We start from the raw sequence: 24,691 nt of genomic DNA, 5'->3' as shown, positions 1-24,691 counted from the left end.
TGCAGTGCTATTTATTTTTTTTTTTTGCAACATTCACTGAAAGACAACTAAGCCTAGACTTCTGATATTAAATTTTTGTGTAAACAATTGTTGTAGATCACACAATTGCAAGTGTATGGGAAGCTTATTCCAAAGGCAGAAATGAAAAGGAATAGTGCTCTGTCCTAGTGTTAATGAGTAGAGATGAGGGTCTTTATCACAGAGCTATCCGAGAACATGTTCAAAGTAACTGAAGGAAGTGACATAAGGAGGCTTTTAAATTTACATGGTGAAATGCAATTCTATTGTAAACAAAACACTATTGAGTGTGTTTTTTAGGTAAAAAACACATCTATATGTAATGTTTATCACAGTGAAAATGCAGCATATTCTATTTGTCTCTAGTATTTGTGAAAAATTTCCAAACCAGTTCCATTATTTGCCAATACTGAATATTTTTAAAGTACTCCAGGCTAATTATTTGTGCATAGTTCATTTTAGAACATTTGGGAAATAATGGAAAATAAGTTATGACTGCTGCTTAATGCCACCTTATAATTACTGAATAAAATGTAAGGATATGTAAATGTCATTCTAATTGAATATCAATCACTGAAATATTTTAAAATGCCAAATAATATGATCTTAGAACACCAATTAGCAAAATTATTTATTCAGAAATGTTATATGTCTCCATCATTGTGGAGATGATTATAATACTAATCTGCACTAATTAATTAATTTCACTCCCAAACCTTTCAAAATCCTTTATAAAATGTCATAACTGTAACTCAGAAATGCTTATTTTACTATAACTCTAAGTATTTTTATTAGTACTGGAATGAGGAAACCTTTACAATCATGCAGAAGTTTTAGGTTTTACTAAAAATCTTTAAAAAATAATTAAAATTACAATTTTCAATTTAAGCAATTACATTAATGCTTTCAGTCTCTTCTAGGCTGTTCTTGTGTCAATTTTTTTTAATTTAATAAAACTATCCAGATGCAAAACTTTCATGTCAACAAAGGTTTAAGCGTGAGGCAGAATTGAGGTTTATGAAATAGCAATGAGAGTAAAGTAAAACTGCCTTGGAAGAAACAAACAAACAAACAAACAAAAAAATCAAAGATTTCATAAGGCACAAAGGTGTAGTCTTAAAAATGACTGAAAAGGAAAGCCCTGGGACAGATGTCTACTCAGGCTGAAGGCAAAGGGCTTTTTGCTATTAGCTGTCAGTGGTGAATGTCATCAAGCTGTTTCATATCATCAGCAGAAACTTTTTCATGTCTTTTCAGAATCTATTATATACCTAAGAGAGCAAGCTTTAAAAATACACAGAAAGAGTTAACTGACTTTTTGCCTTAAGACTTATTCAGAAGTTTAAACAGAACTTCTGGTTTTGTTAATAAAATAGAATTTTTTCTTTCTAACCTGAAAGGTGATCATAGAGCTGGTGTATATAGAGCTCTGTCTAGCAAGTATCAGTGCTAACTAAAGGGTGATAGCTATTCTTATTATCAAATTGCATTAACTAACATTAACACAGTGCTGTGCTGGCATGTCACCAGAGTTTACAAATGAAAATATGTTTTAAAATAGAAAGACTGTCTACAAAGTTTAAATCAGATGGAGAGGTCAAGTAGACAGAATGCTTTTTCATAATTAGGTTGCAATGACAAAACACTTAGGCACTGTTGCCTGCATATTTGCTGGAAGTGATGTCAGAAGTCATTAATAACTCTGGTCTAAGCAGTTTGCCAAAAGTTTGAAATAGTCAGATTTGACTTTTTTTGTGTTGCATTTTGTAAGGGATGGTTTTCAAGAATATGGTATTTATGTAGTAATATAAAGCAGTACCAGTGTTGCTGATTGAGTGTCTTCGCATACAAAAAAACCCTCTGCACAAAATATTTTTTATATGGTAAATTACAATGATGGTTGTTCTCTTAAAAATCATACTTTTTTTTTTTCCAGTCTAAAACATATATGTGTAGTTGGCAAGGGGATACTCTGTGTTTCACAATCGACTTTGCTCTAGGATTTACCTGTTTTGACAGTAAAACAAAGGTAAGAGGAAAAGAAGAGGAAAAAACCCTTGGTATTATTTTACTGTTATTGAAGTTATCAGTTATTGCATTTTTTTATGTTGATGTCCAGTCTTTATTCCTCACATATACTGTTCTATTTATTTATTTAGCACTACTGAAATGTGGTCAGTTTGGGACTTCAAAGGGGCAATTATTAGTTGTGCCTTAGCATGTAGAGATAAATTTTGGAGAAAGATATAAAAAAGTAGTTTCCTTTTCAAGCAATAAAAGCAAAAGAAGGTTATTTAGCAGAGAACTTGGTTTGTTGTAATGAAGAAACTTCAAGATTAGTAAAAGATTACAAATCATGAAAGAAATGAAATGTCACCTGATTCTGTTTGTTTTGAAGCTACAGATATAAAATAGGATTAATTCTTCTTCTATCATAAGAAATTTAGGCCACGTCTAAAATAAACAGAACAAAGGCAAATTTATTTCAAAGTCAGAATCTAAAAGGTTAAATTAACTTATTTTGCAAAACAATGGCTATATGGAAAGTGCCTGCAGGGCATGGTTTATGGTACGTGCCAACTTCCAAGTCCTGTCTATAATGCTACTATTTTATATATAATTTGCTGATACTTTAAATTATTCTAAATGGATTTTAACATTTGTTTGAATTAGAAGTAAACATACATACAAATAATGTTTCTGCATTAATAGAACTATGCAGTAAAAGGACTGTCCTTTCAAATATGGTCTTCAACTCCTAACTGAAAGGATTTTTCAACTATATATTTAAAAAATTCAGTCAGTCATTCTGAGTTAAGAGGGAATACACTACATTTTGCAATACACAGGATCTAGGGTGGTTTTTTTGCATGTTGGTATTTTGTAGGTTTAGGGCCAAAATGGACAAGTCTATTGAAATCTTTGTGCAGAGAAATAATGACCAAGATTGCATGAAAATTTAGACTAATTTCATTAATGTGCTATCCTATGAAGTAGCATAAAATTCCACGAAATACATATGCATACCCTTCCCTGCCTCAGGTGATACTGCATTCTGAAACTGTGCTTCTTGCACGAGTATACACATTTTTCATGTAGCCACAAATTAACTATAAAAAGTAATCTCTCTATAGATTTTATAGAATGTTTCTTTTTAATGCGAAGACTGATTGCAGATAATCCCACCTTTAAAATAATAAACTCACTCTATTGATAGGAGTTTCCATCAGAGTGCCTACCTTCAGTATTGATGATGAAGAGAATTTAGATGAACTTTTGTTGCTTACCTAAGGAGAAATACAGAATACCATCAAATAGACTGATTCTGTTGTTAAGCTGTAAAAATTCTGGAAAAGTTGAGTACATTTATTTTTCATCTGTTTGAGAGATGGACATGTCCTCTGCATCCTCAAACCCGAGTGAGGCAGTAATGGGTGACTTCTGCAGTTCATCTTATGTCCTGTAATTGTCACCTTTAGTTGATTGTGTTGCCCCATATGCATAGCTATTTCAGAATATTTCCTACCAACACAGAAAAGATTCTTAAAGTGGTCAAGCAATTAGCAGTTCATTAGGGACATAGCAATTTTGCTGAAAAATCTTTTTTTTGAGATAATGAAAAAATTAAGGTCTTCTATTGATGCAAAGAATGCTCTTACACCACAGCAGGTGTTCCTACAGGATTATTAAAATAAAAACCAGTCCGCTGTTTGCTCTATGACTCTAAACCTGGATCTCAATTTTTGGGAAACCAGTTCATGTACTTATTGAAAAACATTCTTTTTTATAGTCTGAAAAATAATATAAAATGGGCCTTCTTATTACAAATTCTGAAACAAAAAGCACAAGAACTTTTGCTTTGGAGTGTGGTGGATTGACCCCGGCTTCCTCCTGAGCTGGGCAGAGGAGAGGAAATATAACAAGAGGCTTGTGGGTCAAGATAAGGGCAGGGAGAGATCACTCACTGCTTACTGTCATGGGCAAAAGGGACTCCACTTGAGGAAATTACTTTAGTTTACTACCAATCTAATTGGAGTATGCTAATGAGAAATGAAAACCTGATCTTAAAACACCTTCCTCCTACCTCTCCCTCCTTCCCAGGCTTAAATTTATTCCCTATTTTCTTTATCTCCTCCCCTCCAGCGGCACAGGCAGATCAGGAATGGGGGCTGCAATGGGTACATCACATGTTATCTCTGCTACTCCTTCCTCCTTAGGGTGAGGACTCCTCACACTCTTCCCCTGCTCCAGAAAAGCAGTTATCCACAAACTTCCCCAACATGAGTCCTTCCCATGGGCTGCAGCTCTTCATGAACTGCTCCAGTGTGGGTCCTTCCCATGGGGTGCAGTCCTTCAGGAAAAGCACCTCCTTCCGCTCCTTCACTGACCTTGGTGCCTGCAGGGTTGTTTCTCTCACATATTCTCACTACTCTCTCTTACACAAGAAATTTAAGTGTCTTTTAGAAAATTCTTTTCTAGAATAGTTTTGGTGGATTCTTAAAGTTATTTGGAAGAATTACTTCTTTTCCTGGGTCATCATGGGCTTAACTCATTCAGCTGTTATTGTTTTGGGCCTACCACAGAGATACTTTTGTGTCTGCAGCTGCTTTATATCACATTTGTAGAGATTCTTTTTCTCTTGTTGGCTTGGCTGGTTCATCTTCCCCATCCTGTGTCTCCAGCTGCTCATCCGAGATAAAGGGATCCCAAAGTGTGCATTTTCTTCCACCTTCCAGAACTATCTACTTCTCTTCTTTCCCACTCAGTGTCAACCGTTGAGAGAGGTGATGACTCCAGCAATGCCTATTATTGCTAAATTGTTCCTAAGTTCTTGTTTCATCTCCACCTTAGCAGTTATATTACATAGCAAACATTCATCTATCCTGTTTAGAGCCAAACTCATTTAAGCTTTGAACACTTCTCAGGTGGTCTAATTAGGCCCTCTGGACCCAGTTAAAATCTGTTCATGAATGTAAAGTTTAAGCACCATCACAGTGCTGTAGCATAGTTGGGTTTTTTTTAATCTGTTATATTTCTCTAAGAAGGCAGTGACATTTATGTCTGCAGGGAACCAGGAGATAGTTTTTATTTCTAGGGCATTCCCTTTTAAACTATGAGTAGGGTTCTGAAGACCACCGGTAGCACTGGTCTACTTAAAAAATATTTTGAAAAAATACATGTTGGAAAATGGAATATAGCAAACTTTTTTCCATGTGTGCTTTTGAAATAGCCTTCCAAGTATTTAAATTGTGTTTCCTCAGCAGTGTCCAGGGACTGAATCACATTTCAACATGTGCAGAGAATTTTTATTAAGATTATAGGCATTAAAGGAAACATCAGCAGGAAGTCCAGATGCAAGTTGTTATCTTGAGGGTTTTTGAATTATACATTTTAAGGTGATCAATAGAAAACATTCAGATAAATACAGAAAATTATCTTGGTTTCAAAAATAATTTCCCAACTTTTGTTTTAAATAGGTATCTCCATAAATATTAAAGCATATCTGTCAATCGAGGATTTGCCAACACTACTCAGATGCCATGCATAAACCTATAGGAGACCAAGAAGCCTAGAATTTTTATATATTTTACAAGCCACTATGTGAATTAGAACACATCTTTGTGGTTTCCAAGACTACATTCAATAATAATATTTTTGTGTTTCTGTAGTGTATTTGAGGATTTCAAACCACGTTACATACATCAGTAAATTTAACTTTGCAGCATAAGACACTATTCTCTATGTTATACAGATGAGCCAGCTGGAATATGAAAGATCAAGATATGGCATGGAATTGTGTTCATAGCGAAACTGATACAAATATCTTCATAAATCTTTATGGAATTAAGCTTTTACCATGGATCTTGATATTACATAGGCAACTGAAACATTCAACCTTCACAGAATTTAAATCTAAATAGTTGTTTAGTCAGTGAATATCAATATTGTATCTTTTCCTTTAACATAGGATACAGAACTGTTAATTTTTATTGCTCTGCAAAGAGCCTCTTATCATGTAATGTATTTACTGCCCTAATGCTTTATCTTAATATACAAACACTGAGCATCAATCTATATAGTTCTAGGTAAGTACATGTAACAGAGTTCTTAATCAAATTTCTTTCTTTTTAGAATGTGCTGTGGAGGTTTAAATTCTCTCAACTCAAAGGCTCTTCAGATGATGGAAAAACAAAAGTAAAGCTGCTTTTTCAGAATCTAGACACCAAACAAATTGAGACAAAGGTAAGCAATATCCTCTTTCTAAGTTTTGTAAAACATGAAATAAAATTACTGTCAAGGCATCAAAGATTCCATTTACTACTGCACATACGTATGATGAACATGTCACAGCTTATCAGTTTCTTCCTATTCTTTAGAAACTCTACAATAAACGGAAGTGATGTAGTACCTATAAGTTTATTGCACTGTTTGTATAAGCCTGTTATTAAGTTGTGCTATGTTGGTATTTTAGTCTTTCAGAAAGATTCTGTGATGTTATTCCATCAACTATAATAGATATAATATCTAAAAACTGCATTTTAAAAAGATAAAGGAAAAATAAAACTATAAAAATGTTAAATACATTTTTAAGCTGCTGTGTAAGTGGACTTAAATTTTTGAACACACATATGGTTAAGGTTCACTAAAAATATAAAAGATTGTGTAACAGTTATTAGCTTAAAAAAGGGAATATTCTTGCAAGAGGCCAAGCAATTGCTGAAACCTATTGGTTCTACTGCGAATTAAGAGCACTTAACGCTTTGCAGTATCTGGAATTGTGGACACATCCAGTCACTACTGTAGATGAGAGATTAGTAGTGCCTTTTTTTTTTTCTCCAGCAATTATCAAATAAAAACATGAAACTTAGAATTCAGGTTCCCAACTGAATTTCAGATGTTTCTTATTCAGGACTGGTCATCTGGAGATTTGGCTGTAACACCATAATCTGCACTGATTCTGCCCTGTGATCCCAAGGTTCCCACTGAACAAATAAATAAATAAATAAATAAATACATAGATGATTTTTCAATCATGTGGTTTTAAAAAGAATGAGGAGAAGTTTGGTTTGATATGACAGAGAAGAGGGTAAGAGTGAGGTTCAACTGAGTTTTGGTGGACAAAACCAATGAAAACTACAGAAAAGTATCTGAAGACCTATGAAAATTCTCAAATACTCTTAGCTGGAATTCTGCAGGTTAAAGCCACTTGAAAAGTAATATTTTTTATAGTGACCATACACAAAAGTTATATATTACCTATCCTTCTAATGGTTAAAAAAAATTGTAAGGAGAAAATCCCTAAGCTTTCTTGTTTATCATAAAGTTACAGCAAATACATCTTTATAGATCCACATTAATAAATTATTCAGGATTTCATCAGCAAGCTTAACCTGAGTTGTCTCTTGTCTCTACTATAAAAGATATTATATCTGTTTAAAAACTTACAATACTATAATAATAATCTATAGCAGCAGCCCGTTTCCACTTCATTTCTCACAGTACTCCTTGGAGACAGAAGAAAACTGCTGTCCTCATTTTATACATGATCATCTGTTTGCAGAGAGCTTATGTTTCTTTTTTCAGGTCAGACAGAAAGATTGTATTGGTGCAAAAACTATAACATGTATCTCTGTGTATTAAATCATTAAATCCACGTGTGTGATTGGCCAAGGGCTGCAATTCCATTGCTTGTAATGGAATTCTATTACTTTAATACTAAATCATTTCTCTTTCTGTTGTGGTAAACAATGTGAACTTTTAAATTTTATTTTATTTTTATTTTTTGTGCTCACCTAAATTGTTTTTAATTTTTTTACATGTATTTTACTCTTTATATTAAAAAATGTAAATTTTAGCATTTTATGAAAATTTTATTATCTGTAAAATTATTTCAAAGGTGAGTCCTTATGATAATTTTACAGCAAATTTTGTTCAGGGGACAGATTTTTTAAAACATTAAAAAAAAATTATTTTACATAGTTCTAATGAAAACAGCTTGTAATTGGCAACATTTTCATGAATATTTGTGAGGTACCTTGAAAGTATAAGATGGAAATTGATATGTAATGGTTCATACAGAATTCTAAGTATCTATGTAACTAAATGTATATATGTGTTGTAAATGTTGGCAGATCCCAGAAAAATCTCATTAAAGGCCAGAGGAAAGGATGATACTAAGTAGCTGAGGATTTATCAGGATGTCAGTGATTATACCTTTTTACCACTGCCTCTGCACAGTGCAGTGTACCCACTAGGATTCACATTAAATGAGACTGGGACACAGTTGTGTCCTTTCCACTTGAGATAACTGGTACATATAATCAAGAGTATGCCCACCACCCAAATGGTATGATTTCTTAGACTTCAAAGTTACAGGCTGGTTGGAAAATATCCAACACTAATACCCATAGTACAGTACAGTATCTGCCTCTGCTTATTGCACTGAAAGAGATTACATAGAGCCAGATGGTGCTATGCAGTGAAATGCAGCCAATAATGAGAAAAAGTGTCATCAAATAATAGAAGTTTCATTTTTCCTGAGTAAATGAGCCACTATGTACAAAATGAAGCTTGATGCAGATGACTTATGTTCACTTGGCAGAAGACAGTAAGGGTTGCGAAAGAATTTTCTAGATTATGTCTAATTTTATATGCTTATAAATTCTTGGGGGAAAAAAATCTCATTTGGGAATTCTGTTTTTGTACCTTGGTTACTAGCTAGAGATGATGTTTCTCCTCCTTCCAGAAATTTTAAGCCAAATAATTCTTTCTTTGCACTTCAGTCTTAGGTGAACAACACATTCTTCCATTTTAAATTTTTTTGTTCAAAGGAGATAATAAGGCCAAGATTCCTGTCAGTTGTTTCTCATATTCCCTACAATTTCTTCTCATAGTTTCCCAGTTCAGTACTTCTCTGAACTTACCCTTCCTCTGAACTTACCCTTGCAAGTAATCTTAATAATAATAGATGCTCTTTACCTTGAATTTTAAAGATTACTTAAAAAAAAAAAAAGGAAAAATTAAGATTAATGCTTCCAAGTTCGTACTGATTCTTTATCTCCCTTAGATAAACTGTAGCTTCCTGATGATATTCCACAAGAATATTTTAATTGAACATTTCCCTTTTCTTCTCAGTCTCAAATACTTATGGAAGAAAGAAAGACAAGAAACCTTTGTGTCAATAGACTATTGTGAGCCATATTGAAACCTCATCTAGACGTTGCTGGTCTCATAAACTTCTTGTCTGTTACACAGATAATTTAAGAGCCCTGCATATTTAACTGAGCACATTCAACATATTTTCTTCACTGACTTCAAGCCTCAACTATTCTGTAATTTCAGAGTGGTACAGTGGTATGATGTGACGTGACTTTACAATTAGACTGCAGCAGTTTTGCAGTAAATCCTATTCTCTGAAAGGATATTTATTCCATATTTGTTCTATATAAGTCCTCTTGAGAGATATGGCAAATAAGGAGAGGGCAAGCAAAGCTCTCACTTTACTGCAACATTAATCTCTATCATCAGTAAACCATAATGTAGCACTCAAGCCCTTCTCTATTTTTATTAACATGTGTCTTTTCTTACCGAAGTCTGGATGTTTACTATTGAACATCATGAGATCTTGAAAAACATTTGCAACATAATGGTAGATAGGAGTTAAGATTCTGCTTGTGTGACAGTATTGGACAGTCTGATTGCTGTTGGAAATGTATTTTAATATTTACTGGAATGAGTGAATTTAATTGCCTTCTTTTATACAAACATCTTTTCAGATGAGTTTCTTGTGCGTTAGCAAAGTCTGCATCTGCCAGTGCAACATTTAAAAGTGTTTCGGATTTAGAACTACATAGTGGCATTTGAAATCGCTCAAGCTGTAGGTGAGAATCCATCTGATTCTTCCAGACCCCTATAGAACACTCTTAAAGGACTTAAGTTTAATTGAGAGAGAGAGTTGCAATTATCTGGCACTGAATGTTGGCATCATAGATCTGGTTCTTAGACTTGCAGGGTAAAAGCAACATTTTAGCTTATCCTTCTGCTGTTTGTGCAAATGACAGTCACAAAGAGGAGACCAAATAGAAGTTTGTAGCTGAAGAATCTTTCATACCATAGATGACAGTGTATCTTTGTGTGTTTATAACAAGCTGTGCAATACTAATACGTTTATTCTTCTCATCCATGATATGGCAACCAAACCCTGGTATACTTGCTGCGATATAAAACTGAATTTAGAATTTTGGTTTCTATTTTGACTTCAATGTTATTATAATTTTAATCTGATTGAAAAAAATATGCTCAGGAATACAGTTGTAATATTTGTAATATTTGTGCTCTTATCAACAACTAGTAAACACTGCAGGTAACCAATGTCCTTAAAGAAGTCATGAAATGCATGGGGTACAATAACACTATCTGTCAGTGTCTCCATTATTTGCCTTTTATGTGATACAGGGTCATGTCTTGTTCAAATAGTGATTCAACAGCTCTCGGAAGTAATCAATAAAATTGTGTGTATAGTAATAAGCAACAGGCCTGTCAAGTTCTTTATGATATGTAATAAATCCAGCTCTCCTAGGTGGGTGGATGAAACAACATATGTTTTTCTTCCTGGCTGTGCACATACAGTGATGGAGGTCGGTGTAATGTGCTCACTTTTTATATTTTCAATACCAGCAGGAAGTTTTGCAGTCTTGTCCTCCCACTCTTTTAATCCAGTCTTTTCATTTCTTCTCTTGATGTCTTCCTTCTAGTGCCTTTGTTGTACTTAATCCACATATTACAATGCATATAGTAAACCAAAATAGCTTTGGTTATTGAAATATTAGACATGCACAGATTCTTCTAAATAACTGAAAATCTTAATTAAAGAAAAAATCAGCAGTCACAGATAAGGCAAACAAACATAAGGATGGTATTAAATGATATAGTGCAAATAAAATGATCAGTTATTCATCTGCCTGGCTGAGTACAGAGAGAAGTGTTACTTTAAAAAAAAAAATAAACTAACAGAGCAATGTGTTTGTTTGAAGAGGTGTCATTGGTGTTATTTTCTAGAAAAAGTTCACATTATATTCTAAACCTGAAGAGGCCAAATTTCCACCCTTAAAACTGTATTCAAGATAGTATCTTGCTAAGAGACATATTGTGTCCCTGTCCTCAGATCATGCAACATTTACATGTTCCCAACTCAGAAAGCCATCACCATCTTTTACTAAATCCATTCTTTCAAACTAACCCCCAGTGCTCTTCCCCTTTCCCTGTTGTAATCTACATGCAAGCTACATCCACCACCAGAACACCACTTCTCTGAGCAACCTTCACAAATACCTACCACAGACATCGCACGTCCTACAAACACAAAGCACCACAGTCTTGTGGTTGTACATCCTGGCTTGTATCAGAACTAGTGTGGCCAGCAGGACTAAGGAAGTGATTGTCCCCCTGTACGCAGCACTGGTGAGGCCGCAGGTCAAATCCTGTGTTCAGTTCTGGGCCCCTCACTACAAGAAAGACACTGAGGTGCTGGAGCATGTCTGGAGAAGAGCAATGAAGCTGCTGAAGAGTCTGAAGCACAGGTCATATGAGGAACAACTGAGGGAGCTGGGGTTATTAGCCTGGAGAAAAGGAGTCTCAAGGAGGATCTTATTGCTCTCTACAACTACCTGAAACAAGTTACAAGTGATAGTGTGAAAGAAAACAGCCTCAAGTTGTGCCAGGGGAGGTTTAGATTGGATATTAGGAAAAATTTCTTCACTGAAAGGGTTGTCAAGCATTGGAATAGGCTGCCCAGGGAAGTGGTTGAGTCATCAACCCTGGAGGTATTTAAAAGACATGTAGATGTGGCGCTTAGAGATATGATTTGGTGGTGGACTTGGAAGTGCTGGGTTGATGGTTGGACTCAATGATCTTAAAGGTCTTTCTCAACCTAAATGATTCTATGTTGCAATATTTGAATGTTCTTGCCAGTTGACTGCATTCCTTGTTCAAGCTGAGTAAAAGGTAAACAAGGTAGCACAACATGAAAAACTAAGTTGACATGTGACACCTGCAGTGAAGAGGGTGTAGATATACAGCTTTTATTCTTAAAGATTCAAATTTCATGTTAAATCCATTGTTGTTTGCTGACTGTTCTGTTCTGTATTCATATAAAATGTTTATAAGCCTGAATATGAATTCACATTTTCTCTTCTTTTTTTTTTCTTTTACTTCTTTCAGGAACTTGAATTTCAGGATCTGACGGCAGTTTTACACTGTATTCACTCCTTTATAGCAGCAAAGGTGGCATCTGTGGATCCATTATTCATAGACAGTCAGAGTATTGCAAGAAAATATATGTACAGTAACTGATACTAGATTATATGTTGTGACTATGGAAAATAAATTATTTTCTTAAAAAAGTAGTTATTTCATTCACAATATTGCAACTTTGTGATTTTATAAGAAGCTTTTAGCTGTGTTATCTGTAATGTTAAGAGTTTTCACAATCTGATAAATATTTTGAATCCATGAGTTAACAAATACTAAGTCAAACTGAATCAGTTTGTCATCTTCTGCATCAATCTAAAATTCTAAATGAATATTCATTCAGTAATAGTTCTAGTGCCATTTTGATTTCTGCTCTCATGGTCATTCATACTCCCCCTTATTAGATAGAAATGTGGAATAATACTTGAAAAGTGTGTGTCCAAAATTTGGCCTCTGAATACTTGAAAGGTGCTGGGCACACAGGCAATTTCTACAGTCTTCACTGTAGTAAAGAAGTAATATTGAAGACAACTGCAGTAGGAATTGAACTTTTATCTTACTTCTATATGTTTGAAAAATTATAGTTCCACAGTTGGGTTCTTTCAAGGCCTGAGAGTTTAGCTCTGGCAAAACACTAAATACTCTATTTCAGATCTAGGAAAATATTTAAGCACATGCTTGGCTCTAAGCACATTAAGTAACCTCCGTGTATGCACAAGGTAATGTTAAGTGTGTATTTAAGTATCATGGTAGATCAACTGTGAAGAGATTTAGACTCAGCTAAGAAGCCTGCCTATAGGCACTCAGTTTTAGAAAACTTGCCATAGGGTTTTCTTATCTATGAATAAAGTTTCCATGACCCATTCATTTATTCGTTCACAGATTGCCTTGATGCTACCCTTTGATGTGATGCTCTGTATGCTTGAGAACAGCTTCTTTAATAAACTGTTTTGTTTGGAGGATGATGCTTCCAGTATAGGATGAACATAACAAAACGTGAAGATGTTTCTGGGCCACCCACCTTTTCTTTCCTACAGCTCTAACCTTGACTTATATGTAAGCAAAATGGATTTTCTCCTTGCTAAGGAAATAATATGGTTTTACTTTCAACATATTCCTAACCTTCCTTCTGAAATCATCTTCTTATATGCACAGATAATTCTTCCTGCTATCGAAAAAATATATGAAAGGAAGACATTTTAATCTTAGGGCATATTCTCTGTAAAAAATACCAAATATTGCAGGTTTCTGTGATAGAAGTCTCAGTTCTCACATGCATATTTGAAACAGCATCAGGCAATTACACTTTTTTTCAAAAAATAAAACAAACAAGTAGAATATCCAAGCTAGATGCAATGGATAAGGAGTGAATTCATCAAAGTCCTCCCTAAATTTTAGGCATCTTGTAAAGCATCCTGCTAAAGTAAAAACCTAAACTATCCTAAGGAAAAGAAGTATGTGCCTTTAAAAGCTCCCAGGTGAGGAGTGTTATTACATAAATTCAGTGCTTAAGTTTAGTCACTTAAATTCTTCCCTTGAGGTCTTAAGCTGTCTTGGCAGACTGCAGTAGGGCCTTAGGCACGTAGTTCAAAGGGGTGCTTATCTGTCCACCTAAAGCTTAGGCACAAATAAAGTGCCTAATGCAGGTGATTTGATCGTACCAGGAAGATTACTCGTTTCTAAGTGTTATCTGTAGAGAAATTAATTTGAACAGTAGGCACTGTGTTGTTTAGGGTTCTGATGTTGTTTGCAAGGAGGCATAGTGGGAGTTCTAACTCCTGTTTAAACAATATTTAACAGAGGTGATAAATATTTTTATTAATTTAAAATATATATAGTCATTGTGGTATTTTAATAGATAATCTCGTTTATATATTAAATTAAATTCAAAAGAATTCTTTCTCATACACACATTTATTCAAAATATTCCATTTAATTCTCAGCTTTCTATTTTATTTTCTGCTTGTTGTATTTACTGAGATTTTAACATTCACAAATTAAAGCATTAACATTAGAATGTCTTTCTTAAATCAATTCTCAGTTATTAGCATGAGCAATTATAAATGTCAGAGCGTAAGATAAAGAATTATGGAATTTCTTCAATTTTGTTTTTCTGATATTTTGTCATAGACAAAGTTCAGCACTAATATGGTAATTACAGTAGAAAACTGTACCAGCTAGTACAGAACTGATGCTACAGTCAGACCTCTAGGCTTAATGTTTTAAGAATCATGTAATTATAAACATATCTTCCAAAATACAATAAAAACTTAAAAGAAATTAAGATTAGTTTATTACATAGTCTCTCAGTAATTTAGTTATTTGTTTCATGGAATTTCTAAATTCTTTTAGGCTTTTAATGAGCTATGTTTGCTACTGTTTTTGCAAGATAGTAGTTTTCTTCTTTATGTCCAAATCAATCTCAAGGAATACTAGAGAAAAATGCTTATAAATTCATCCTCTGAATTTTAGCATTGTATTTCAGAAATAATTCTCCAAACATATTTTTAATGAGGATCCTGCGGATCTTTATTTGCTCACTTGCTTTTTTTTTCTTTTCACATTGTGCAACAACCTCAAGGCAGGGACTAAAGGCCAGTCTTCTGAGCAAGCTGCCAGAGCCTGAGAAGAGCTCATGGATAGCTAGTTACTCAGCTGTTATATAGGTTGTGTAGGACTTGCATAGCACCTTGCATTTCTTTGTCAAATGCCTCATATGTGAAAATGTTGTGCTTCCAATTTGTTTAGTTGCTTATATTAATTTATCAATTTTTTTTTGTCAGTAAAGTGCATTATTTTGTCATTGCTTTTAGTGTGTGCATCATGTAACATGCATATATTTTTTCTGTCAAAGTTTTGAGTATTTGTACCACTTTTCAGCTCACTAAAGACCTCAAAGTAGCAAAATAATAAGATTCACAAATGATAAATAGATCTACTACTGTGTAGGTACCTTCCACAGTCACCTCTCAGGAATCACACTGTGGGGCAGAGGACAGTTGCTTTATGGTGACTGGGCAGCTGGAATGTCAAATATTTGATTACTAATCAGATCACTAAAGAAATTTTAATATGCTTTGTTGTATACTCGTTATATACTAAGCTTTAGTCTTACTACCTCATTATGCATTTGTGTATAGTTTTCCTTTATTTTTTCTAGGAGGACAAAGGGATACCAGAATTGAATAAGGGGTAGGAGGAGAGAGGCATTTGCTACAAGGAGCACCTTAAACAGCAGACTACGGAAAGAATCATACAAACATAGAGTTATAAAATTGGGCACCATCACAAATCAAGATAGTCACTTGTGATTAGAAATGAGTAAAAGAGGATAATCTCTGTAAATTGAAATTATCTTTATGTGTTTATTTAAACTCAGAACTTGGTAAAATGGCTAAAAATAATCCATCTACAAACATGATTTTGTGCAAATGGGTAGTACTGTTGATTTATATCAGAGGAAGGCTCATCAGTGTCTTATAAATTATGGAGCGGTACAGCATGGACTTAGGCACTGGACTTAAATCATACCGATGATTTGTTAAAATCATTTCTTGCATTTTTTGCTCTACAGTGATTAAAATCTGCAGAAAAAAATCCTGTACACAATCAAGCTAAAGTCAGCTCAGCTCTGTTCTCAGTGCATGGCTTGGTTGTGCTGCCCTGTTGAAAGCAGCTGAGCATCTAACAGGGGGGTTGTGGCCAAGCTCCTGCCCAATGGCCTCAGGGATAGAAAACAGGCCCTGACAATTTTATTTATAAATTTAGATGTTGCCAGAGGGTCTCACTGACTTAATCTGACCTATATTTTTTTTTTGCCTGTAATCATAAAGCACAGAATTATAATATTGAGGCTGTGCCGATCCAAAGCTCAAGTTGTAGAAATCTGACTGAATTCTTCTAAGCTTAGGATCTTAGGATCTTAGAAAAAGTATTTCAAAGTGATTCCCACCCTTGAGACAGTAGGCCTGAAGCTTAAATAATAATTTTCTGGGGGAGGAGGGCTAAGCTCTGACACACTTTGCAACCATAAATCTAAAATCCTGTCTTATATCTGAACTACATTAATTCATAACTTCAGACAAGGCATGACTTTTCCACAAAACCTTTAAGTACAGCTCCATAAATGCTTCTACCAAAATACTGTCAGTGTTTTATAACACTTCCCCCCCACCGGAGTATCTCTATCACAGTGTTCAAAGTGAAATGTGTATAATGGCAATGCAATTTTTCTGCTTTTTGTTTACTGCTGTGGTTGATTTTTCATTTAATATAGTTTTCCTGTGTTCTCCAATAAGTTTTTGAGGGCAGAGAGGGTAAATGTTAGGAAGGAAGTACTTTCCCCCATGCTCTCATGAGTGGCAAAGTGGTGATGTCTGTCCTTTCCAGTGCATGGGAAATGGGACAAAGCAGTACAAAAATAGAAGCAGGGGAGGGATGGACAGATGGACAGACTGTGCAATCTTAAAAACCTTCTTTACTTAGGTATGCAAGCTAGAAGTACCTATCACTCTTGCAAATCCATCTTTCAGTGTAGTTCTCTTACTTTGAATTGCTATTCATTGAGTTACAGATGAAAAGACTGTAAAGAAAAAATGTAAAATATATCACGTATTTTGTTGCTTAACCTATGCTTCAAAAATGTTTGGGTACTTTTGTATTGAAACATGTAGAGAAGTAACTATCTTATGTGAACTAAAAGACCTTGTAGTAAATTTGTTAAGAAGTACAAAAGGGATTTGTGTGGCATGCAAGACGAAATTGAAGATGTATTTTAATCTAGTTCAACCAGAAAAATTGTCAAGTAATAGATTTTCATAGTTATCTAATTTCATGGACGTGAGCCAAAATCCACTGCTGTTTTAAGTCCCAATGACTTTTACAGGACTTAACCTGAAAAAATATGTACAATTTTAAATAATACACAGAGGAACAAAAATGCTTTTCTTTTCTAATAGTCCCTCAGTGCACAGCTGCCTACATTGTCAGTTAAAGGTTCATTCCTACTGAAAAAACTGCTGACTTTTCAGTAAGGAATCAAACTCAGAACTATTTGGGCTGAAGGCTGTAATCTTTTATTTGGAATGGCTGCCATTATACCCTGTACAAGTTGCAGTTATGCAGGTATTCCAACCTCTAGTTTAAATCACAGACTCTTTTTTTCAGTGCAAAAAGATGATTTATTGTACAAGTCTACACATCAGAGCTGTGAGTGGCAGAAGCATCTCAGCTGCATAGATCTCTACGACTGTGAGTCAACCAAGCAGAGAAAGGAAGTTAAATGTAAGAAAAACTTTATTTTTCTTTCCCAATTACAAATTATTCTTGGAACATTATTTCTCTTCTATTTCTAGGCTAAGTAGCTGTAAAGTTTTTAAATGTTTCTAAATTCTCAGCTATGATGGAAATCTCATAATCAATGCTTATTAATGAGTTAAGGTAGAAATGAGTTGTCTGGCCTGTGTTAATCATCTAGTCTCAACTCCGTACTGGTGAAAAGAGATCAGCAGTTTCAGGGAGTGCTTTATTCCTACAACAGATGCCTAAAAGTAGTGGATTGAATCACATTCTGAGAAGGCATCTTTCTCCATTGACAAGCCTAAATTTTCCTATACTACCACATAGGGTTTTTTGACAGCTCAATTTTCTATAGATAGCATTAATGTCAGATTTATACACCAATACAATAAAAAGTAGCAATCACAACCAGTGTTGCAGGATTGTGAGAATAAAATAAAACAATCCTGAAGAGAATGGAGTTTAAATCAGAAGTTTGTCATCTCCTTTAACAGGCAGAGGGGAGGAAAGAAAAAGCCTTAGCCTGTTTTTCCCAGCTAGCAGTTACTACCTAGTGCTTAGTAGAAAATATTTATCAAATGAGGCAGTAGAAACTGTACTAATTCATGGATGAGTTCTATGTCCCAGGGGATACACTGACTCTTGGAACATTGAGCTACTCATAAAAAAAAATATTAGAGACATTCTACTGTGTCTTTAAGCACTTTGTTCAACTAACATTCAGAACTGAGCTAAATTATTGCCCTGCAACATCCATAAGTAGAGTACATAATTAGCTCACTGTTTTCTTTTTCCACAGAAGACAGCAAAGTATTCCCTGGCTGCGTGAATATGAATATTTAATTGGTTTTAGAGATAAAACTTTCCCTGTGCTTTAAAGTAGAAATCCCTTACAGAACCAGTGTGTTTAGTCAGATTGTTTTATTGTTGGATAAAACTGGAAAAAAAAACCCGTTTTTGAAATGTTTCACACTAAGACTTGGAGAAGTGGTATGATTTGCATTTGTACTCTAACTATATGTAATACTATGAAGAATTTTTGGAGTAAAGGTAGCAGTTTTGCCTGCCACTCAGAGCACAGTGGCTTCCACAAAAGCTCCAGCACTTACTAGCACATATCGCATCGTATTGGTACTTTCACAGAACTCAAATGGGGAAATATATGCAATCAAAGAGAAGTAGGGAACAGTAACCATCCAAACAACTGCAGGGTTGAATGTCAAATACATTTCTGGGCTTCAGTTCTTTGTGCCAGTCAATTATGTTTTTATCAGCATTTTTAGTATTATTAGAGATTTATTTCTCCCCATCACCAGGATATTCATAGCAGGATGAAAGGAAAAGTAATTAGAATCATAACCAAACTTATATTTATTTTGCCCTTTGCCTTCTTTTGGATTAAGGCACTGAGGAGTTTCAGTTAACTCGCTCCATACAGTAGGTGAGAATGCTGTTATGACATCACCATTCTGAGTTCCCAGACACTTACAGAGTCCCAAGTCTTCCTTTTTTTCCCAGTCCTGCTAATAATCTCCTTTAGTTTGCTTGTTGATTTCCTCTGCACTTTATTTTTTTAGAGTTTTACTAAGATCTCAAAATACTCTTAACATTCTTTTATTTTGTTACAATACTTGTCACCCTAATTCTATAAAGCCAAGAGCTTCTAATGCCTTTTGTTGCCACATTAACTATTTTCATCGCGTCAGTATTTTTTCATTTTATTTTAATCGCTAATAAGTTTCTCATGTTTTATATCCTGTGGAGAAAGATCTTCAATTGCAATCAGGAAATTAATTACCCCAAAAAACACAGTTTCTGAATGCTCATATGAAAAGGTTGTAAACAAGGTTTCTCTGCTTTAATCAATAAGATCTTGTACAAGATTTTCCTCTTGGAAAACTTGCACCATACTTCAGTCTTGTCTGGTATGTCCCAGTAGACCCAGCAGTGCAGTACATCTTTTGCCATGCTAATTAGTATACATCCCTCAACAATAAATGCCTTCTCATTGGTAGTAAATCCATTTATATGCCATGCTCTCTTATGATGTTACTTTATCTATCTTAGAAACATAGAGGTTTCTGGGGTTTTTTTCTATATCTAAATAGCTTTACCATTCATCAGGTGGTTCTTTGCACTCAGAATTGCTTAGCTCCCCTGTCAGCAGAGAAAATGTTCTCCTAGTTGGACAACTAATACTTTGTTTCATAACAATACAGGCAAGTAGGCAAGGTATAGGTGTAATTTTTTAAAAATTATTTTCAATATACTTTTTAATAAACACAATATATTCTCTACCATCCACAACTACACTACTTTCCCAACAGTTTGTAAGTGCCCGTATGTTAACCTGTGTATAACAGTGGATCCCATTTTTGTCTAATGCTTGCTAATCGATTGCTTCAATTTTGTTGGTGTATCTTAATCTACAATATACACTACCCTTAGATTTATCATACCACTTTCATTTTTTCAAGGTCATTTTTCTGAAAGATTATATGTTGTGTTTGTCATAGCTCTTTCAAAAAATCAATCAAACTTCATTCTTTTACAATTAAATTCTCATCTCTTGGCCTGAAAAAATTCAATTGCCTGAAAAATCTCTGTAGTTGTTCTCAAACAATTTGATTAATTGATGTTATTTTTTTCCTCCCTTTTTTCTTTTTTTTTTTTTTGACTAAAAATGAGAAGAAAGTTAAGATCTAAAATTTTTAGTTCTATGCTCCATCCTACTCTTCTTTTTCTCACGTTCCTTTTTAATTTTAACATTCAAAGCACACCCAGAATTATGTCTCTATGGCATGAAAATGTCCCCTCCAAACTCAAAAGTTAAGAGTTGAAACTGTATGAAATAACTCCAAAGGTATGTACCTAGGGCAGGTCAGTGTTCATTATTCAACACCAGAGTTTGGAAATTGCCAGAACTGTGTGCAGATCTACTTTAATTATTTGAACTCCTAATCAAATTGAAAATGAGGAAATGAGCATTTCATTAAACATTGCAAAAACTAGGAACATTTCTATAGCATAAGGAAGAGGGAATATCTTGGTATCAGGAATGTGAAGGGTTTTTGTATTAAGATGTGTTCCAAACCATGTGGACATAAGAACTACCAATTTGTGTCAGGCTGTTTTGCATCACTTAGAAAAGCGAGGGGCCAGTATCAAATACATAGGAAGGAATTTCTCAGATTGATTCAACTCTTCAAAAAAATTTGTGTGTAGACAGCTCTCTTGTCTCCATCATACCAGACTTCTAAAAGCTGAACTCTAGCACCTGACAATACAACCCAGCACCATTCACTGTGTGCTACTTGCAGTATGTTTGCAGACTGCCTGTAGGATTTTCTATCAGAGAACAGCTTCCAACTAAGGAACAGGCAGATGATGTATTTTAAACACCTACAGAAAGGACATGTAGCTATTAACCAGGGTAAGGTAGAATCATAAAATCATAGAATCATCAAGGTTGGGAGAAGTCTTTAAGATCATCCAGTCCAACCATCTACCCAGCACTACCACTGTAACCCTAAAACCACTAAACCACATCAACCAGTGCCAAATCCAGATGCCTTTTTAACACCTCCAGAGATGGTGACTCAGCCTCCTCCCCTGGGCAACCTATTCCAATACCTGACCACTCTAATAGTGAAATTTTTTTTTCTAATATCTACTCTGAATCCTTCCAATCTCAGCTTAAAGCCTTTTTCTCTTGTCCTCTCACTGCAGACACACCTCACTTATAACCTCCTTTGAAGTAGTTGTAGAGAGCAATGAGGTCCTCACTGAGTCTCCTTTTCTCAAGACTAAACAAACCCAGCTCCCTCAGCCATTCCTCATAAGACATGTTTCTAGATCCTTCACCAGCCTCGTTGCCCTCCTCTGGACATCCTTCTGCATCTCAATGTCCTTTTTAAAGTGAGGGGCCCAAAACTGAGCACAGTACTCAAGGTGTGGCCTCATCAATGCTGAGTACAGGGGGACAATCACTTCCTTAGTCCTGCTGGCCACACTATTCTTGATATAGGCCAAGATGCCGTTGTCCTTCTTGGCCATCTGGCCACACTGCTGGCTTATATTAAGCTGACTGTCAACCAGCACTTCCAAGTCCTTTTCTGCTAAACAGCTCTCAAGACACTGCTCCCCAGCCTGTAGGGCTGCATACAGTTGTTGTGACCCAAGTGCAGGACCCGGCACTTGGCCTGTTTGAAACTCATGCAGTTGTCCTCGGCCCAATGATTGAGTCTTCCAGGTTTCTCTGTAGAGACTTCCTGCCCTCCAGAAGATCAACATTCCCACCCAACTTAGTGGTGTCTGCAAATTTACTGAGAGTTCACTCAACCCCCATGTCCAGATTATCAACAAAGATGTTAAACAGGACCAGCCCCAAAACTGAGCTCTGGGGAACACTGCTAGCAACCAGCTGCCAACTGGATTTAGCCCCATTCACCACAGCTCTCTGGGCTCAGCCATCCAGGCAGTTTTTTCCCATTGGAGAGTCCACCCATCCAAGCTCTGTGCTGACAGTTTTTCTAGGAGGATGCTGTGGCAGATGATGCCAAATACTTTACTGAAGCCTAGATAGACTATATCCACATCCTTTCCCTCCTATACTAAGTGGGTCACTTTGTCACAGGAGAAGAGCAGGTTGGTCAAGCAAGACCTTCCTTAGGTATGGATAAAACTGTAATTCCTCTGCAAACTCTAGTTAGTGAGAATCTAGACAATGGACTGTCAGTGACAGTCCAAGCTGTTAAATGTCTTTAGAGGTTCCTTCACAGGCAGCTTGAGAAACGGAGTTCCATGACCAGCTTCCCTCTTGCCGTGAACAGATCCTGCCATGGGAAATAGATCTAGCTGTTCTAGTGTTACGTGTGATTATTTAAATACCCCCAAATGAACCTAATAATTAAATTGCTAAGTGTACAACCATCTACTAACTATAGGCACTCACTTTGAGTTCCTAGACCTTCACAGTTGTTTACAGATAGTTAATAACTGCAGCCAGCTGGGAATATGTTGTGCTGGTTTAAAGGTAAACCAGCAGGGGAAATGAACTCAACTCAAAAGAGAGACCACAAGTCAGAATAACAATTTAATAAAACAACACAACAAGTATGATTATACAGACAAACAACTGGCTTCAATCCACAAAAACCCAAATGTACAACCCGGCACCCTGGGGCATGAACAAAGCGGTGTTCCCCGGGCCCCCCCTGAGTCCAAAGTAAAGGGAGACCGGAAAAACCTGCTGGTGGGAGAGCTGTTGCAGTCTGGTCAAAAGTGGTGATTGCAGTCCAGTTGAGGGTGGTGGTCTCAGTCTGGCCGAGAGCGGTGAGCTACAGTCCTCCTCTGGATCCCACGAGTGGTAAAAAGGTTCCAAAACTCCAAGTTTATATATTCTCCAGTTCAGTCAGGAATGCTCAGTCCTTCCCTCAGAGCAGGGAATTCCATAAAAGGGTATGAGGATGCTCAGTCCTTCCCTCAGAGCAGGGAATTCCATAAAAGGGTATGAGGACAGGAACATCTACAGGCCTCTACTGCTAACAATTTCTGGGAAGTGGCATGGAAGGCTATAGAATACACAGTTTTGGGTTACACCCATACCATGATGAACTGGTCTCAGCTGTCCTAACTAGGACATATGTGTATAGATGATTGCTGTGCCTCAGTTGATGAGTGGAAGTCATCATTAAGCTGTAATAGCTTGATTACCTATGATTGCTTATCTGTGAATCTATCCTTTGACTTTTCAGGTCAAATAGATTAGCCCCACTAGAAGTGTGCTTCAGTGGTGGGTTTGAAATGAAATTAAAAGTATAGGAGATTTTCTGCAAAATATTCTTAGTCTGATGAGAGCATCATAATTGCATTATGAGTAGAAGAAAATAAACACACTTGATGAACTTGAAAAGTCTATTAAAAAGTCTATTAAAAGCCATCTTTATGTTTCTAAATTCTAATAATTTCTAGTCATCTCAAACTAAGCCATTTATTTTGTATTCATGGCAACATAGCTATTCAGGGTAGGAAAGGCATCCTTTAAATCATAATACAATCACATTTGCAAATGTGAGAGGTCATTCAGAGGATCTGCCTGTTCAGCTGCATCATTGCTTGACGTTTCTCCCTTTAAATTCCTGCCTGAGTCTTTAGAGGCTTTATCCAGAGCCATCTCCACTTACTCCTGGAAGCTCTGCGTCCTGCACATTCCCTATGCTGCTACATCGGAAAGCAAAGTTCCACCATTTCTTACATGCATTTTATCTCAGATTTTTGAGACTGAGGAACAGTTTTATATTTAAATCCAGAAAAAAAGTGCTTTTCTTCCTTGAGTCAAAATTGAAACAAAATGGGGCAAATATTCTTTTCCAACCAAAATTGTTTCTGTCATTCTATGAAAAACTGTCCTTAAGTGTAAAAAAGACCCATTTTCATTTAGCACAGTTTTTTAGTCTTTTCTACATTCCCTTAAGCCTCCATGGGTTAGTCAAATGGCATTACAAGCAGATTAAAGGTCCTAGCAAGGAAGTGTGGCCTCAGCCTGTCTTCTACATACACAGGGTGAAACAAAAGTGTGATTCCCAACTATTACAATTAAAAGGAGGATGAATCTTGATAGAGAAACATCTATTAATTTGAATTTTTTTTTCTTGTACTTTTTTTTGTTGTCTATACTTAACTTTTGTTGTTGCCTTTTTTTCCTGGTTGAACTGATTTGCCTCCACAAACGAAAGGTTTTCTGATACCCTAACATGAATTATAAGCTGAATTTGGAAGAGTACTTACTGGGATGAATTGACAAAGTAGATTTTTGTGCATCCCAGCACAACTGCTGTACATCTGGCAATTCGTCCCAACCAACAATCAGTCTGCCCAAGTCCAGACAGCAGAGACTTGAGTCTCCAGGATCCAGCACTTGGGGAATCCTCAACCTGTCAGTTTTCCTGCCACCACGCTTCATTTCAGAAAATAGGCCCTGGATGATAAAGATGTTTCCAAGTTTTTCTATTTTAATAACAGCAGAGCTTAAGGGGTGATCACTCTTTTCATTAAAAATTCCCATTCTGCAGATTAGGACAAAAACAAATTCACTGTCAGCAAGTACTGAAAATGAGAGGTATCT

General features: G+C 35.7%; 1 protein-coding gene across 2 annotated transcripts in view; it reads left to right on the top strand.

Moving 5' to 3' along the window:
- Positions 1 to 12,652, top strand: part of SNTG2 (syntrophin gamma 2) — a 146,528-nt gene extending 133,876 nt beyond the window's left edge. Inside the window, exons 15-17 of one of the 2 annotated variants that reach the window (XM_051778117.1) lie at positions 1,955 to 2,047; positions 6,151 to 6,261; positions 12,238 to 12,652. In XM_051778117.1, the coding sequence (XP_051634077.1) occupies positions 1,955 to 2,047; positions 6,151 to 6,261; positions 12,238 to 12,369 (336 nt within the window). In that variant the 3' untranslated portion in view covers positions 12,370 to 12,652. The remainder of the gene's footprint in view (positions 1 to 1,954; positions 2,048 to 6,150; positions 6,262 to 12,237) is intronic. The other variant, XM_051778116.1, reaches the window with a different exon arrangement.
- The last annotated feature ends 12,039 nt before the right edge of the window (positions 12,653 to 24,691 follow it).

This window comes from Manacus candei, unplaced genomic scaffold (genome assembly GCF_025592945.1).
Source record: "Manacus candei isolate 608988 ecotype Guabito, Panama unplaced genomic scaffold, ASM2559294v1 h1tg000011l, whole genome shotgun sequence".
NCBI classification, from domain to species: Eukaryota; Metazoa; Chordata; class Aves; order Passeriformes; family Pipridae; genus Manacus; species Manacus candei.
This window is presented reverse-complemented; position numbering and strand designations above follow the sequence as displayed.